We start from the raw sequence: 18,505 nt of genomic DNA on the forward strand, positions 1-18,505 counted from the left end.
AATCGTGCAAAGGACTGTTTTGAGAAAGCTTTGATGTCTGTCCCCCCAAACGAATGTGGGTGGTCTGCAGGCCTTTGTGGGATTTGAACATATATATACATATGCTCATTCTCACTCGCTCTTTCACACACCCTTCCCTTCTTGCTGCCATGTACAGCTCTTTGGGCCAAGTGTGATTTCACCAGGGCGGTCAGGAGGGGTTTCTAGGGCAACCTCACAGAGGCCTTGTTCTAAAAATGGCCACCATGGTTACTTTGAAAGCTAAGCCCGGCCTCTTGAACATTCATAGAAAAGAGCACTACTCGGGGAGGGGAGATGGGTGGAATGAGTGAGGGGGAAACCATGCTCTTTAATAGCTTGCACATGAGACATTGAAGGTTTCAAACCCACCCAACCAAGAGTCATGGGAGGCGTGTGTGTAGGGGTGTGTGTGTGTGCGTGTGTAGGGGTGTGTGTGTACCTAAACAGTAATATCCCTATACTCAGCGCTTGGCTAAATTAAAAGGGCATTTTTGGCGTGACGGGCAGTTTTTGGTGCCCAGACGATTGGACGGGGAAAGGCGAAACTCATTACCTACCCATCTGTCAGAGAGTGAGAGCGAAAGAGCTGTGGGAATGTGGACTGAGGGAGGGGCACATGAAAAGGGTTTGGAAGGGAAGAGAGTGTGTCCATTAAAGCATAGGAAAACACAACGGACCTTTTTCTTTTTTTAATTGAGGACAAATCTTTTATCACAATTTAGTTTTTCATATGCCAAGTGCTCGGAATTCTAAAAAGGGTCCGTTAATTTTCCCAGTGGGAAAATAAAAACGTATAAAAAAAAGTGCAGCTGCTTTTATGACAATTTGGTGCGTGTGTCTGTGCGTATGTGTGTGCCAATGTGTATTTGTGTGTTTCGCAGGTTGTTTTTCCTTTGAGCTCTCACAGCCCCACATGTTTTTGATGTTCTTTTTTTCTTTCCCCTCTCTGAACCAAGGACTTTCTTTCTTTCTGCCAATCTCTCGTTCTCTCTCTATCTCATACAAACACTAAAAGTATCAGAAAGCATTAAAAATCATTTTTCATCTCACGATCGTATGGCTCAACAGCTGCACCGCACCAGTTTTTTCTTGTTTAACAATGACTCAGAGTCCCGCACTCTGTCCATCGCTCTCGTGAGCGGAGACGTATTTTTAATCACCGCTGACTCACGCGCCCGTCTGCTGGTTCTGTTATTGTTAATGACCGTGCAACACACTTCTCACGCAGCATATGTTCTCTGCCTGTATTCTCTGTGTGCAACTGCAACACAAATTCAGAGAAGGGAGTTTTACTGACCAACTGAGGTGGGCAGAGGTCAGAGGGGAAAAGCTTCACACTGGTCACTCGGCCATATCTTTTCCTTTGCATCTATCCTGAGCTCCTTCAGCCACCGGAGAGGGATAGCTGCTTTGACCTAACCTCTGTTCAGCTTGCTCATGCACTCTTCTGTATGAAATATTCAATTCTGCGCCCTCCCAGCCTACCTAATTCAGAAGCCCTTCAGAACTCTTTGATATGTGCATGAATTCGTACTTGATATCACAGCGTTCGGTGTTCAGCCCTTTGATAAACAGGTTTAAGATGTATATGTCTTTGCATGGTCTGCATGCATTTCAGAGATCCCTCCTGAGCACATAAATACATTCATAAGCCGATCTCTGCCTCCGCTAACCACTCCCATTATTAATAAATGCATGATCTCACGCTGCGGCTCAGTGTGTTCATACACGCGTTCTCTTTCATATGCTCATCACTGTGTGTTTTAGGGCACTGGTGGGGGCCCCGCCCTGCTCATTCATATTCATCTTCGCATAATGACAAGCCGCACCTCTGGATAGCGAAGTCAGGATGAGATCAAACATTATATGCAAACAGGAATTTGTATAATTAATGCTACAACAGGCGTAGTCCCTGCTACCTTCCACCAATCTTTCTCAGATTGCGGAACAAACCACGGCTCAAGAACAAACATAATAGGCGCACGCTTCACAATTTAAAAAAGGTCATCTGAAATAGCTTCTCCAGTTATTGATAATAATTCATTTCTTTCTCTCTGATCTGTTAAGCCTACAATCTAATAGGCTGTGCTACTTCTTAGCGTAGGACATTGTTTGGTATGGCAATTTTTTTTTAATAGTAATTATTAAAATCACCGTTTCTCTGTGCTATATAAGAAAGAAAATTAGCAAAATGTTTGCAACTACATAATTGATCACATCAGCGAAGAGGGGTGAGAGCTATTATGAGGTTTATTGACGGATGTTTTTCTTTCTCTTGTCTTCTCAAGGGTTCCATCTCAGCGGCACGGTGACGGACCCCGCCACGCCCTCATCTCCGGAGCTCGTCTGCAACGTCAGCGTCAGCTTTGACCGCTGCAAAATCACAGCGGTGACATGCACCTGCGGCAACAAGGACATCTTTTACTGCGCCCATGTTGTGGCGCTGTCGCTTTACAGGGTGCGCAAGCCCGAGCAGGTCAAACTGCACCTGCCCATCTCAGAAACTCTATTCCAGATGAGCAGGGACCAGCTGCAGAAGTTTGTTCAGTATCTGATTTCAGTCCACCACACTGAAGTGTTGCCTACTGCACAGAAACTGGCCGACGAGATTCTGTCACAGAACTCCGAGATCAACCAGGTCCATGGTGAGGGAGTGTGTTTGTGTATAGATTGCGTGTGCCTGTCTGTGTGCACGTGCATTTGACGTTTCCTGCCTCAACACAAATGCGTATATTGACTACCTAATGAAGGTAAAGTGTGGAAGGATCAATGTTCCTCATTAGTGAGATCCAGACGGTAACACAGAGACGGCGTGTGTCTAATCAAAGCTATAGATCCTTTATTTACCTCTGACAGAGAATGGAGATGATACAAAGACTGAGAGTTTAACAAAGTGATGCTGCTTTGATTAAAAGAGGGAGAACATGAACGGAAACGAAACCCCACAGAGGTGAATCTCGTGTGTTTCCAAACCTGAGCTAGTAACTAGGAAAACAAAAAGAAAATTCCAGTATGTACAGATTAAATACACTAAGTTTGAATGTAGAGGGGTGTGAAAGATAAAAAAGACAGGAAAAATAGAGAGAAATTTGAGGAATTCAAGACAGAAAACAATCATCACACCCAAGACGAAAAGTGAGAGATGTTTGTCAGGAGAGCAAAGTGAGGCTTTTTTCCTCAGCCGGTACGTTTCTGTTCTAACCACAAGTATGTAAGGATTTTATGCAACATGTCCACATATATGAATGCAAATTTTGGTTTTGCTTTGTACCGATTAATGCTGAGATACACAGCAAAGAAAACAGCATCTAAAGTTCCGCTTCTGTCCAAATAGTCACAGTGTAAAGCTCACGATATGTCCTGGAGGAATGGCATCTATTCTAATGCACATGCACCTTTACATTAATGTGTGCGAATAGGGGCCCCGGACCCCACAGCGGGAGCCAGCGTCGATGATGAGAACTGCTGGCATTTGGATGAAGAGCAGGTTCAGGAGCAAGTCAAGCTCTTCCTGTCCCAAGGAGGATACCACGGCTCGGGCAAGCAGCTCAACCTGCTCTTCAGCAAGGTCAGGGGGCGCAACCACACACACACGTATAGAACAAAACACACAGGTGCAGAGGTTACATCACATCCCAGACACAAATGCAAGATAATATCTTAACAAAGGAGACATTTTAGACCAAGTAACATATATCTGTTAAAATCCACGCTGCCTCTTAGCTGCACAAGAAGAAAGGAAATACAAGACATCAAATGGTTGTTGAAAGAGGAGAAGCTTAGGAGCTGTCTCCATGTACACTCTGTATACATTTAGAATTGAGGTGTGTGTGCGTGCGTGCGTGTGTGTGTGTGTGCATATCCCGTTGATCACTATTGCCACAGCAGGGCGATACCAGTATTAATATGTTGTTCACTATGTAAAGACTGCAGACCAAGGCCATTACCACCGATCCTGTCCAGCCTTTAGAATGACTCTGTGTTCTTTTATCTTTTTTTCCATTTTAACAGACACTTAACAACCACATTAATACACTGGTCCAAACCAGCTCCTATCATATCATGTTACACACACGTACACTGAGCTGCCCTTCAATGACACCACATAGTGTGTATTGTACTTGCACTTATTGGGCTTATCATTGCAAGACTGTGAGTAAATGTCCTCCCTTCTGTCTCTCTATAAGCATGTGTTTTACCATAAACATCCACAAATCCTGTGGAATCTGCGTGTGAGGGAATGTGCATGCATGTGGCAATATGAAGAACTGCCGTGTTCAACGTTTTTATTTAAAAATCACAAGAATTTAAACAAATGTTTGGATTTGGAAATACTGATGATAAAATATAAAGAGAACTGGGTACACTGAAAGTGAACATTGCCCTAGTAAAGTTACAGTACGTGAAGCAAGAAATGAGTTTGAATGGGGCTTTGTCTTCCAATGTCAAACTGTGATTAAAGACAAGGTCACCAGAATGTTGCTGTTATAATATTTACTTTACTTCCACGTCTACTGACGTGTGTATATTCAGTTTTTTTAAGCACTCATTTCTGCATTGTTCTGCATACTTGTTTATCTACTTTGAGGAATTTCTAATAAGCACATTTATCACCCCCCGTCCCTCCTCCACCAAAAACTGTCAGTAGATCTTGTACTCAACTGTACCATAGAGGTTGTGCTTCCTGTCTAAGTCATGCCAATGGCCGCCGGTGCGGGTGTCTAAGTAACCGTCCTCCCCGTCTCCTCCTCTGTCCTCCCGCAGGTGAGGGAGATGCTGAAGATGCGTGACTCCAACGGCGCGAGAATGTTAACACTGATCACAGAACAGTTCATGGCCGACCCCCGGCTTGCGCTGTGGAGACAGCAGGGCACCACCATGACCGACAAGTACAGACAGCTCTGGGATGAACTAGGTGAGAGGGGAACAACAGAACCCCCCTCCCTCCACACACACATAGACACACCGAGCAGCAGACACAGGCAATGTCCCCAAAACACTGACGCATATTTTTATTTGCATACGTTTACTTGTCCTCGACATGCACCCCCCATACGTATACACACCATCACAGCCCGTCTCTCCCTCTAATGCAAGTTTGGCAGCTCTGTGTCTTTGTGGATTAGACCCCGGTTGATTCTGCAGACTGCGCCTCCTCGAAACTCTGAATATTCTGACCTCTGTAATGTTTTCAAACGCTTCACATTATATGTTCAGGTAATTTGACAGAGTGACGCTCACCGTGCTGTGTGTACTTTTGACAGATGTACTTCGCTAACAGTAAAACAAACCTCACAAAACTAACAAACCCAACGAGCCCGTCACCAGGAGGACAGCAGTCGTGTTGTCTTCTTCCTTTGTTGTTTTTCCCTCTAATGTCTCCATTGATGCTGATGCTGCGGCGGCTCACGATGTTCATTTTCTCCCTTTGGTCTTGTAATGCACTTTGTTAGGACAGCGCGGTGATCTCATCTGTTTCAATCCCACGTATTTTTGGAAGTATGCGTGTGTGTTTGTACAGTCTCTTTGAAGTCCTCACTTCAAACCCTTCTTCCCAAGTCCTTATCACTCCTCCTGATGTGTGGTGAATGCTGCCTCTCGGCGGTGCTTTTTCTCTCTCTCTCTGTCTCTCTCTCCTTCGTTCCCCCTTTTGTCTTTCTCCTCTTTGAGCTGCAGCTCCTTCAGACACAAAGTCTCGCTTCATTCAGTCATCCTCACCCTCGTCTCATTGTCCAAATTGTCTCCCCTCCCATTTAATTTCCCTTTATTTCTGCAACTTTTATATTCCTTTTCTTTCTTTGTGCTCTGTCCTTGTCTCTGGCCTTCACCGCAAACTCTTTTAGTCACACACAGAGTACACACAGAGTTGCATCTACATATCTCCATCGGTCTTCAGAATGAGATCGCTGAGTGTGCTTTTATCCCCAGAGACATTGCCACTTTTCATAGTCTGTTTGTTCCAATTTAGTCCAAACTGATGCGTCTGCAGTCAGCATTGCCTCAGGACTGTGTTTTCTTTCTTTAGTGTTCCGATGCTAGGTAGAGACAGAAGAAAGCATTTGACAAAATAATCCAGGATAGAGCCTTGCATGATAATGTTTCATATTTTACTAGTAAATTCGTTTTATTTACTTGGGTATTTGTGTGCCTGCAGGTGCCCTGTGGATGTGCATCGTACTGAACCCCCATTGCAAACCGGAGCAGAAGTCATCATGGCTGCGCCAGCTGCGCAGATGGAACAGCGTGGATGTCTGTCCCTGGGAGGATGGTAACCATGGGAACGAGCTGCCTAACCTCACCCACTCGCTGCCTCAGGGTGTCCATGGCAACCAAGGTCAGCGACTGATAAGTTTTGTGTGTTAGTCAATAACAGTTTTACTTTGTAATAATACATGTCGGGGTGGTGAGGGAGATGGGACATGAGGACACTAGAAATGTGGAATTGTAGCTTTTGTCCATTCAGCTCATTCTCTTTCACACTCATAGAATAGCTAAAAATCAACAGCTTCTCTCCCTTAAAACTTTTTTTGCGGTGTAAATGCTGGTACTGGCTATAAATTTTGCTGTAGAGGTGATGGCCAGGTTTGTTCAGAGTAATAGTAATCCCAGATCATCTAATTGTGGCCTTTCTTCTCACCATGGAGGAGACTTAAAATATCTCGCACCCTCTTTTCACCTCTGACTCCCCCCCCCCCCTTGCAGAGCTTCGCCCCCACAGAACTGTGTTTACACGGGCAATTGAAGCCTGTGACCTGCACTGGCAGGACCGACACCTCCAGCACATTATCGCCAGTGACCTCTACGCCAACTACTGCTACCATGACAACCAGGAGGGCTCCCTCTTTGACTCGCACGGCTGGCCCTTGTGGCATGGTGAGTGTGTGTGTGTGTGTGTGTGTGTGGTGTGTGTGTGTGTGGTGTGTGTGTGTGTGTGTTCCTCTGAGAGGGGAGCTGGTTGAAGATTATTGGGGCTGAAATTGATTTTTGTCTCCCCATAGAACATGTTCCGACAGCCTGTGCCAGGGTGGATGCTTTGCGTTCACATGGTTACCCCAGAGAAGCCCTCCGCCTGGCTATTGCTGTGGTAAATACATTACGGCGGCAGCAGCAGAGACAACTGGAGCATTTTCGCCGACACAAGAAAGGTGTGTCTCATTTTCAACTCGGGCTTTATATTTTATTACTTTTCCACCCATCCAGCACATATTTGTCTTCAATAAAGTTTTTCAGTTTATAATTATAATGTTGATGTCTTCCTCAGAGTTGCTCCATAAAGGCCATACCTCCATAACTAACATGGAGGGCTGGGTGGGACACCCCCTCGACCCCATAGGTACCCTGTTCAGCACTTTGACCGAGTCGGGGCGAGCAGGAGACGAGGGCGCCAACACCTGTTTAGACCTCTCAGGTGCTTTTATTTGATAGCCATAATCAAGCTTCTTCACAGATATATATCGCTGTTTCTGTGTGTACGTGTTGACGCCTGTGGACTGTGGAATAACTGCGGCCTTGTTTATAGCGCTCAGTATTTTTAGTGCCTTTAATGACAAAATAAGACTTCAAATTTTTGTGTTGCATTTAAGAGGCCACAAATATAACTGAAGTTCTGATTCACCTCCAGCCATTGTCATTGGGTTTAAAATCCTACTTTGTGGCTAAGACGGTGGTTTTTCATAAAATACCAGATGACTGGTATTCTCTCATTTTACAGCATTTCAACTCACTCTCATGTTTCCCTTCCCTCCCCTAGACTGTTCCAGTGTTGTCAGCCGAGCAGAACTCCAGCGAATGCCCATGCAGCGATTACTAGGAGACGGTGAATCCTACGTGGCACTGGCAGTGGAAACAGCCCTCATCGGCTTAGGGCAGCAGCGGGTGATGCCCGATGGACTGTATGCTCAGGAGAAGGTGTGTCGCAATGAGGAGCAGCTATTGGCCAAGTTACAAGAAGTGGAACTGGATGACTCGCTGGTCAAAATTTTCCGTAAACAGGCCGTTTTTCTGCTAGAGGGTAAGAGAGCTAAGAGCAGCCACCACACACATATAAGACACCCCTCCTCTCCTGCTTTTCTCTCCTTCCCATGCATACATTCTTGTTGAAGCACAAAAACACATTGGAGTCTGTCTCACTATTTATTATCCTTTCATTTGGTGGTGCAAATAGAAGCTGAGCTGCCCTGGGCCAGACCAAAATGAGCTCTTTACACAGTAACACCAGCAGTATTGTGACAGCACACACATGTGTGTGCACAAAACAGTGTGCACATTTACAGGACTTGCATTGAAGCAGAATGAGGTTTGGTTATGGGAAAGGCAGAGTGGGGAGGGGCACATCCTGAAAGCTCCTGCTTAGTCAAACCTCCACTCGGGTCCCCACCAAAACCCCAGCCGCATCCCCGGCGCGACCACCCACCTCTGGCTCCGTTACTAATAGAGCGCCTGGCTCCGAGGCCTCTGCGGGCCCCTGGAGGCTGCAGCCACGACATTGTGTGATGTGGTCTGTGGTTTAGAAGCCTGTTGGGGTTTAAAATAACCCACCAGAGAGAGGGGAAGTACAGGAAGAGATGGGGGTAGGGAAGGAAGAGAGCGCATGGCCAAGTCTGCACACACAACCATATGGTTGTTAATGTCAGTTTGCTGCCACGTGGCTTGGGTGAGGGAGATGGACCAGATAAGTAACCTCACAATGAACTACAGAAAAAGGGCAGCTCTGTATTAAACAAATGTAGAACACATGCGCTTCTCCCCGTCTGTTTATCACAATAAAAGAGTTTCGTTTATTGTTTTTACTGCGCTAATATGTGCATGTTTGTATGTTTCCAACAGCGGGTCCATACTCTGGCCTGGGAGAGATCATCCACAGAGAGAGTGTCCCCATGCACACCTTCGCCCGCTATCTCTTTACCTCTCTCCTACCTCATGACGCTGAACTGGCGTACAAAATTGCACTGAGAGCCATGCGGTAGGTCGTGTGTGTGTGTGTGTGTGTGTGTGTGTGTGTGTGTGTGTGTGTACGCGCGCGTGTATGTGTGTGTGTGTATGTGTGTGTGTGCGCGCGCGCGTGTGTGTGTGTCCAAAAAAAAAAACCCTCACAAATCAAATTTTATAGATTTTCATTGATAGAATTTAATGCTGATCCTTGGATTAAGAAAATCCTTTCAAGTTTGGACTAATGGAGCCTGTTAAAACTCCAATGGAAAAATCTTTCACAAAATATGTCTGTTTTTCTGTCTTGAATGGTGACTAAGGTGGACTGCAGACTTTATTGTGATCATCTGGCTCCTCTTTTCCCTTTGTTGTTATTTGCGTACAGCCTAATACCCCCTCGAGCTGTATAGTCAGTCAGAGAATAGTCAGAACTACTGCAAATATACCGTGTCTGTGTTTATTTGAGGCTCCGGCTGACTCCGTTTTCCATCTGATCTCTATATTAAGCCCCTGTGTGTATTCATCTTTGGACAATATGTACATGTGTATATGTGCTAATCAGTCTGTGCTGCTGTGTTTTGATGTTGTGACTAGTGGGAGCTGGATCAGTGAATATTAATTACATTAATGAGAGTGTAATTAGTGTGGCTGTAATGAGAAGGAAGCACACTCGCATGCATGGGGCCAACTGGGAGAGCACAGTGTGTGTGTGTGTGCGGAGGATGTTTGTTGTGGTTCTACAAAGCGAAGCTCAGTCCATCGCTGGGAGACTGGCACACGATTTGTGAATGAATGATAAGCAAGTTGGGTTTTTTTTAAAAATTCTCCTGGCTTTTCAATGTCATCGTCAGATGTAACTAGGAACAAAAAGGTATAATTCACACTTCCCTCCAGTTAAGCATTTGGGAGGCGTCAGGCATTGTAATGGCTCGCCTACAAAACCAAAACAACTTGGCTGGCTTTCCCACTGATGACATGTGTGGTTTTAAGGTCATTCCTTCCATGCCTCAAAACAGACAACCCAAACGTGTTTGTCCTGAGTCAGCCGTTGGTCCCTCTCACCTTTCCTGGTTCCTCCCTTACCTCCTCCGCCCTCACTCCTGTGGTGTGAAAGCAGCGATTTAGAATAATATGGCCACTTATGGGTGCTCCTGGGAGCCAGGGGTGTCTACTCAGCACATAATGAATGTGTGTAATGTAGCGTAGTGTAATATGAAAGCATATACCTCTGTGCTCCCATGGGACAGAGGACAGTTAAATATAGAGGAGGGGGTAAAAGAACCAGGGCTTTTTTAATGGACCCATTATAGCACTATCATTGATACAACAAAAGAGGGAAAGAGTAGCCCTGTTGCTCATTTACACACATTTTCTCTGTCTGCTGGCAATCCCTGAATGTCTATTCTCAACAGAATAGTCAAACCACCATCGAGACAAAATGTATGTGGAGATTTGGCAGATTTTATAGTGGGCCATGAGTTATATTGAAGCATGTGAAGGGAGCTTATGCTGCGGTGTGATGAAAAAGCGAGTGTAATCAAACCAAAAACAGATCCCAGCGCCTCAGAGGCAACTGCAGAAGAGATGGACAGCCAAAGACGCCGAAGAGACAAACTCCACCCACTTGTTACCAGTAGTTTTCAATGGTTTGGTATTTGGATGATGTTAAACGGGTGCAGTACTTCCAGACAGTAACAGCTTTGTTTTTACTACAATATATATTGACCAGTATCTAGTGTACATGTCTTGTGAGTCAAAGCGCCGCGTTAATTTTGCCTTTTTGTTTCCTTCTGCTGAGAGTTTCTTAGTAGCACATGCCGGCAAGCAAATATCCTGTCGTGATATCTGCTCATCATCTGCAACAGGGATGATATCTGCTCATCGTCACACACTTTCTGTAGTTTTGCCTGTTTTTGCGCAGCAAAATCAAAGTGATCCTTTTTGCTTCACCAAAAAATACTATTACCTCACAAATATGCATGTTTTTCACCGCACATTAAAAAAATACACATGCTAACAGCATCACGTCTATTTTGGCTGGAGGTGCTCAACATTTTATATTGTAAAGACAGAGAATAGATAACCTTTCATATTTCAGTTGTGATTCAGCTGGTATATTTCAATAGTTATTTCTGAATCAGAATTGCAGATGCAGCACAATTGTGAGCATAGATCGGGTCTTCGGTGTCAGTAGGGCACTTGTTGATATCTGTTTAACTCAGAAGAGTCCTGCAGCACCTTAGAGTTCACCAAAATTGTAGCACATGTAATGTACAGCGGTGCGGTCGACGGCATGGCGGTCGTTATTTTAAATAATCGGGGACACTTAACGGGGCGATCTCTGGCCATGTGTGACTTGATCACCGCTCTTGGTTCGTATAAAGGCTTGAGTGTGTCTTCTTAGAGGTCTTCCAGAGGATGTGACTCAGTTGATAGATGTGAGCTTAATGGATTATGAAAGTGAAGGGTGTTTACAGTTGGTGGGGGTAACCCCAAGGTAGAGGGGTCAGTTTTCTTCGTGACACTGTCCAGAAACCCGAAAGGGCCCCAGGATTTAGGTAAACCCCTGACTGTGCTGCTTCCTATCAACCTTGTCCACTCATTAGTGGTGGGAAGTGTCACTTTTGCCCCTTTTAGAGGCATGTAGTAAGGTGCTAAAGAACCTGCCTCCCTCCACCCTCTGACTCTTATAGTCTCAAATTGGGTTTGAATGCTATCAGAGATGCACTTTGATATCTAGTATTGGTGATTCCGTTGGAAACACACATACAAACACACAAACAGGTGTCACATAAGCACCTATTTGCCGCATCACACGATGAGAAGGCACCCAGCATGGAGGACTGTACGGAGAGGGAATGCTTTGAAACAATCCCTACCAATCCTCTCTGATGTTTTTTCAGCGTTTTCGTGTTTCCCATGGTGCAATAACCCCAGTATGGATTTTCCTCACAACATTTTGAGGAGGTTATTTTTCAGCAGGCCAGGCCTCTCAAGCTCCTTTTGCAACGGAGGCCTCTGGCTCTCTAGTGAAAACCAAACAAAGACTGGAATGTTGATGAGGCCTCCATCTTTACCCAAGGCTCTTTTTTCTCTTTTGCTTTGCTACACCCCAGGAATCTCCAAGAAGGCCCCAGTGTGGTGGAAGCTTTTAGCAGCTCTTTGAGTGTGGAGTGTAGAGCAAACCCTGCTGTTGCTAGGGCTTCTGAACTTCAAGTGTCAGTGTTCATGCAGCTGAGTTTTTGCCATCTTTTCTCTCTGAGATGAGTCTCGCTTGTGGTCTCGACAAAGAGGCTTTTTTTTCCCCCTCACTCAGATGGTAACAGTATCCAATGCACTCCGCTGTGAGATTGAAACTGACATTTAGCATCACATTGCACTTAGCCAGCTGCTTTGATGTGTTTTCAAAAAGGCAGGTGGATGTGTGCATGTGTCTATCTGAGCATGTGTGCAGTGCAGGCATGCGTGCGTGGGCGTTCTGGCTCTCTCCGTTCATGTGTGTCGGTATTTGTTTGATGTGTGTCCAGCCTTACGGGGCTGGAAGGTGAATTCCTTAATTTCCCTGTGGACTCAATTAGCTTGGTGATTGGCTAAGAGAAGACCAGGTTGCACTGCCTTCTGAAGGAGTGCGGACCTTTGAAAGCAGGGTGGGTGCAGAGGGACGGGAAGTGAAGCAGAATAGGATATGAGCCGGCCACTGTAGTAATGGCACTGGTTCTTGTGGTGCTGGAGAAGGCTCGGCCCAGCCAGTGTTATTATAATGAGAGGGAGACACTTGTGAAGTTCCTCCATCTGCTAGCAGGTGTTGCGTGGATCTGGCTTCATTATGACCAATTAGGGCGAAGCAGGAACTAATTACACCTTGGATTCTAGGTGATTAAATGTTAGGTCCGATGTAAATTGCAGGGATCGTAGAACCGTAATCCCCCATGATCTGTAAAGTCATTTTCAGTTTAAAGTCACTTTCAACCCATACTTTTTCTGTCTGCACAATATTTCCGTCTCCTTGTTAATGTGCGACGGCTGTAATGAATTTCCTCTGATTGTGACGACTTCTGAACCTTTGGTATCTCAGCCCTTTCCTGCAGCAGCTTCTTATTAATGTACAAAAGACATAAAGTACCTACATATACATGTGGAAATTTCACGATTTGGATCTGATTTTCTGTCGTCACTAGGTTACCCGTGTTGGAGTCGACGGCCTCCTCTGGTGACCTGTCAAGGCCTCACCACATTGTGTCTGTGGTGCCCAACCGTTATCCACGCTGGTTCACCTTGAGCCACATAGAGTCTCAGCAGTGTGAGCTGGCCTCTACCATGCTCACCGCTGCCAAAGGTGTGACAATACGCACAATACACACATGGCGTGGATGGAAAATGTCACGGCCCGGTGGTATTCTAAAGCAACCCTGTGGTCATGTCCCCGCTAGGTGACAGTCGAAGGCTGGAGACGGTCTTGGAGTCCATCCAGAAAAACATTCACTCATCGTCTCACATTTTCAAACTGGCTCAAGACGCATTCAAGATCGCCACTCTGATGGACAGCCTGCCCGACATCACACTCCTCAAAGTGTCACTGGAACTAGGACTACAGGTACACGAACGCTGCCTCAGGTTTTCCTCATCGAAACACACACTGACGTCATTCTTTCCTTAAAACTCTGTTGTGTTTATTTATTGGTCCCGACATTTCAACTCTTTTAAATGCACTCAAAAGTACCAAAATAAAATCAGACTTAGGAAAAAAAATTAATATTCAAAAAAAAAAAGCGCACAAAGCAGAGACGACTCATCAGTGCATGGAGACATTTTTCTTTGAGGAGCACTTTGGTTTTGGCTTCTTTCTCTCTCTGTTTCTGAAATACAGAAATAATCCAATAATAGAAAGTATTGAAAGTGATTGAATGTATTCCATCCTAAACCGCTTTTAATTTTCTCAGGTGATGAGAATAACGTTGTCCACATTGAACTGGAGAAGAAGAGAGATGGTGCGCTGGTTAGTCACATGTGCCACTGAAGTGGGTAAGTGAGCCTGTCCTCAAGTGGACTCGATCTCGCCCCTCAATCTTGTTATTTCCTCCTCACTTAAAGCAACTTGTGTTTCTTCAGGGGTGTACGCGCTGGACAGCATCATGCAGAGCTGGTTCACCCTTTTCACCCCCACAGAGGCCACCAGCATCGTGGCCACCACTGTAATGTCAAATAGCACTATCGTCCGCCTCCATCTGGACTGCCACCAGCAGGAAAACCTGGCTTCCTCCGCCCGTACCCTCGCCCTGCAGTGTGCCATGAAGGACCCGCAAAACTGCGCCCTTTCTGCTCTCACACTCTGTGAAAAGGACCACATTGCCTTTGAGACAGCCTACCAGATTGTACTTGACGCAGCAGCAACAGGGATGAGCTACACGCAACTGTTCACTATAGCACGCTACATGGAACACCGCGGTTACCCAATGAGGGCCTATAAGCTGGCCACATTAGCAATGGCTCATCTGAACCTCAGTTACAACCAGGACACACACCCAGCCATCAATGATGTGCTCTGGGCCTGCGCACTCAGCCACTCCCTGGGGAAAAATGAGCTAGCTGCTGTTATCCCCCTGGTGGTGAAGAGTGTGAAGTGCGCCACCGTGCTGTCGGACATTTTGCGGAGGTGCACGCTGACCACGCCGGGCATGGTATCGGCGCTGCAAAGCCGCAGGAACTCTGGGAAACTGATGTCCTTGGACAAAGCGCCGCTCAGGCAGCTGCTGGACGCGACCATCGGAGCCTACATCAACACCACGCACTCTCGGCTCACGCACATCAGCCCGCGCCACTACAGCGAGTTCATTGAATTCCTGGGTAAGGCCCGAGAAACGTTCATGATGGCCCACGACGGACACATTCAGTTCACCCAGTTCATAGACAACCTAAAACAGATCTACAAGGGCAAAAAGAAACTTATGATGCTGGTGAGGGAGCGCTTCGGCTGAGGGTGAAGCCAGGAGAGGTCGCCAAAAGCTCCCCCCTCACTCTCTAGTACTTTTCTATTAACTTGAGTCTGCCTTTTGAACTTCTTTTGGACTAAAACAGACAAGTAAAAAGAGGGATGTGACTTGTGGAATAAAGCAAAAAGACAGGAAAAGATGACAAAAAAATCAACAGAGCCACATGTGGTATTATTGTTCTTGCTGTTGTTATTGTTATAAACATTATTACTATTATTATTATTATTATTAATATTATTACTACTATGTGTACAGAAGTGTTTTTATTTTTCAGAAGAGAGGAAATTTGTCATGTTGTGAATGTTTGTGTGTATTTCTCTACATGTGTGAGAGTGGAAAATGGAAAGTGATTCGCCCCCCCCCCACAAATTTCATACTTTTGTTTTTACGATTCAAAGTTGTTTTTCCTGCCCCTTTATTTTCAGTGTGCGTCGAGTTATGTTGTCAAGTGGCTGAGGCCTTTCTACAATATCGCTCATGTCAGAAACAAAAAGACAAACAAAAAAAAAAGTGGGGGGAAAAAAATGTTTCAGCATCCTCAAAGAGAAACTAAAGGCTTTAAAGTACACGGAGCACCTCCCTCTGTCCAGGCCCGTATCGGTGGGCGCTGGGCGGCACTGCACAGCTTAGCTCAGCTCAGCCAATCTTAGATTAGCACTGACAGAACGCCGCCATCAGCATTTCTTTAGGGACAGCAGCAGCAGCACTTGAGCAGCCATTAGTTGTTGTTATTTTTTTTTCCTCTTTCTTTTCTCGGCCCTGGGCATTAGCTCCGTTACACACAACAATGCTCTTAGCAAACTCGTGTTGTCATTACTGAAATCCCCCCCCCCCCCCCTCCACATCCTTAATCGGTACCTGCTTCCAAGCAGGAGGTTCTACACAAGCGCGTTAGACGAAGAGCGGGACTATTCTTGCAGCGCTATTGTCAATGCTACAATGGCATAATGGTAATCGCAAATACGTTTTGTAGGTGAGACCCAGAGGGAGAGGACTACCTCATGATACGACAGTCAGCCTGCTCCACTTTCATTCCCCTTTTTTTGTTATCAGTGTTAATCAGCGATTTGGGATTCCTGCTGTGGTCGGCTCTGCTGTGCGACGCTGCATTGGTACTTCCAGTACACATCTCCCGCAGGATGACCAGGCCCCCCCTCCCCGTCTCATCTCTGCAGACACCATTTTAGGGTATATTTCTGACTAGGCCAGTGTCATTTCCCTCTGTGCATGTGAATCTTAGAAATTAGACTTTCTACTGTTATAGTTCATCGTGTGGAACCGTCAGTAATTGTCCAACCAGAATGTTCTCAGGGATTTCACTACACAGGAGAAAGGTGGAACAAATGATCGACCGACTACAGGAAAAAGACAAACACACGACACAACATGAGCGAGCATTTATTGTACTCTGTATATATGCCATAGTATATGTCTGAATATGGAGGATTTGAAAGTATATGTTAACTAATTTATACAGAGTATTCTATGTAATGTGAAATACTTGAAGCCGCTGTAGTTTGCTCTCTCTATCTCTCTCTCGCTCTCGCTGTCCTGTCTTTTTTGTCTTCACTTTCTTTGCTCTTTTGTTGGAAACGGAACATATCAGAAGGACTAGACTGACCTCTCTGACATTCACGCTTGGAACGCTGGATCAAGCCTGCAATTGTTACAGCGGAGAACAAAAGTTGATGTTTATTCCTGCTGACTAAAGACTGGGACGGGTCTGGAGACTGATTCAAGCCATTGGCGTTTGTTAACAAAACACATAATTAACACGTAGGCTGTGGCTCTAGCTTAGCTTTCCTGTGGGAAAACTAGCTTGTTTTACAGGGGAGCTAATCAGAGATCAGCCTGCGTGGAAAGGATGGCTAGCGTATCAAGCCTTACATGCATTTCAAGGGGCCTTTTGGCTGAAGTCGGCTGCCTTTTGCAGTAATATGACACTTGTCCGAGTAACTTCCGAGTTCTGTAAATCTGTAAAGTGTTGATAATTTTACACAGGTTGAGTCAAACTGATTTGGAAAAAAAAAAAAAAAGCCAGTCTCCTCATTTGCCACAGAATTTAGACTGACTCTTTACTGCTCGGCTGTCCTGTCATTACTTTCCTTTTAGCTTCTTTACATGTCTGATTTTTCTTTTTTCAGCGTCTTTTTTTTCCTATCTTGAGCTCATTAGAGATAAAAAGCAGCCTTTTCTCTTGCCTTGTCTTAACGCTTTAAAGTAACCAAACCGGAGATCTATCTAAGAACCAAACGCGTTCTCAGAGGTGAGAGACAACCCACCTTGGTCCCAGCTTTAGTGTCCTTAATTAGTAAGTGAATGGCTGTGTAACTCATGCTTTAACAAAGCAATTCCTCATGTGTGTTTGGTGAAAAATACACGTTGTCCAGTGTCTCTTGTTCTCTTCAGAAACAATTTCCTCTGAGTCTTTCTAGCTGTTTTTTTCCCCTGTTTTTATTTGTGTAGGAATCCTCTGCTCTGCTCTCCCATTTTATTTATTACAATGACCATGTATACATGCTTATGAAATTAAGATTTGATACACCGATATCAATTTATTTATGTAACTAAAATCACTGTTTTATAATCTTGTTCATGAGTCAATAATTGATTTTGTTTTGTTTTGTTTTAATAAAAGTTAGGTTTTTTTTGGAAACGTACATGCATGCCCTTTGCTTTCTTTCCCTGCTGCTCTAGCAAAGGAAACACTGCCTTCATACCGCAGCGCTTTTGTCTGTCCCGGACCGTTTTGGGACCCGGGGGTTCGAGTTTGGAGGCGCACGTCGGTCCACATATCGGGGAGCGCTGATCAGTCCGGGGCTTCCAGGCCTCCGTCACTCAGTAGTGTCAGAAGAGAGGCAGAGAGGGATCACTCTCCCTGGCAGTGGCGTTTCCGCTGTCGTCTCCTGCACGCCGGTGAGGAATACCAAACGTATCAATTGATATTCCCCTGATCTCTGTAGCTTCTGTCAAGCAGTCGGTCCCAGCCAGCCACAGTAAGTTGTTTACACGCACCAAACACCGACAGCGGCGCCACAGGATGGCTAAATCAGTGTATGCAGTTTGTCAGGTGTGTTTGCATGTTTCTTGTGTGTGTGTTTGTGTGTGTCTGTGTGTCGTGGTCTTCAGGGAGCGAATGGGAACAGGTGGTAGCTCAAGACTACAGGAGCTTTTGACAGCAGTGAGGTCCCCAGACTCCCAGCCCCTCATTAAACATTGACACAAAAACACTGCAACTGTCTGTGCGGGTGCATGTGTGCGTGCATGCGTGTGTGTGTGTGGGACAACACAAAGTAATGAAGAGGAGGCGGCTCACCCTGCATACACATTGCAGCTTAGCGCAGCACGAGCTCTGCATCGGGGTGCGTGTGCGTGTGCGTGTGTTGTCCATCTGTGCGCGCTCATTAATGAAGAGCATTTGTCCGCAGAGGTGTCCACTTACATATCGGGGAATTCGTCAGGTTTCGAAACAAAACACCCCCATCTGCTGTCAGGGGCCAGACAGACTGTCAATTTGTGTTACGTGGCAGGTGACTGTGTCCAGACAAGTTTGTGTGTGTGTGTGT

General features: G+C 45.6%; 1 protein-coding gene across 1 annotated transcript in view; it reads left to right on the top strand.

Moving 5' to 3' along the window:
- LOC130526150 (zinc finger SWIM domain-containing protein 6-like) overlaps positions 1-17,599 on the top strand; it is a 36,613-nt gene extending 19,014 nt beyond the window's left edge. The window contains exons 2-14 of the mRNA XM_057033582.1: positions 2,310-2,666; positions 3,441-3,589; positions 4,786-4,936; positions 6,176-6,355; positions 6,724-6,894; positions 7,020-7,166; positions 7,283-7,429; positions 7,772-8,032; positions 8,848-8,983; positions 13,128-13,285; positions 13,380-13,543; positions 13,890-13,971; positions 14,059-17,599. Coding sequence (XP_056889562.1) covers positions 2,310-2,666; positions 3,441-3,589; positions 4,786-4,936; positions 6,176-6,355; positions 6,724-6,894; positions 7,020-7,166; positions 7,283-7,429; positions 7,772-8,032; positions 8,848-8,983; positions 13,128-13,285; positions 13,380-13,543; positions 13,890-13,971; positions 14,059-14,924 — 2,969 coding nt within the window. The 3' untranslated portion in view covers positions 14,925-17,599. The remainder of the gene's footprint in view (positions 1-2,309; positions 2,667-3,440; positions 3,590-4,785; positions 4,937-6,175; positions 6,356-6,723; positions 6,895-7,019; positions 7,167-7,282; positions 7,430-7,771; positions 8,033-8,847; positions 8,984-13,127; positions 13,286-13,379; positions 13,544-13,889; positions 13,972-14,058) is intronic.
- The last annotated feature ends 906 nt before the right edge of the window (positions 17,600-18,505 follow it).

This window comes from Takifugu flavidus, chromosome 5 (assembly GCF_003711565.1).
Source record: "Takifugu flavidus isolate HTHZ2018 chromosome 5, ASM371156v2, whole genome shotgun sequence".
NCBI classification, from domain to species: Eukaryota; Metazoa; Chordata; class Actinopteri; order Tetraodontiformes; family Tetraodontidae; genus Takifugu; species Takifugu flavidus.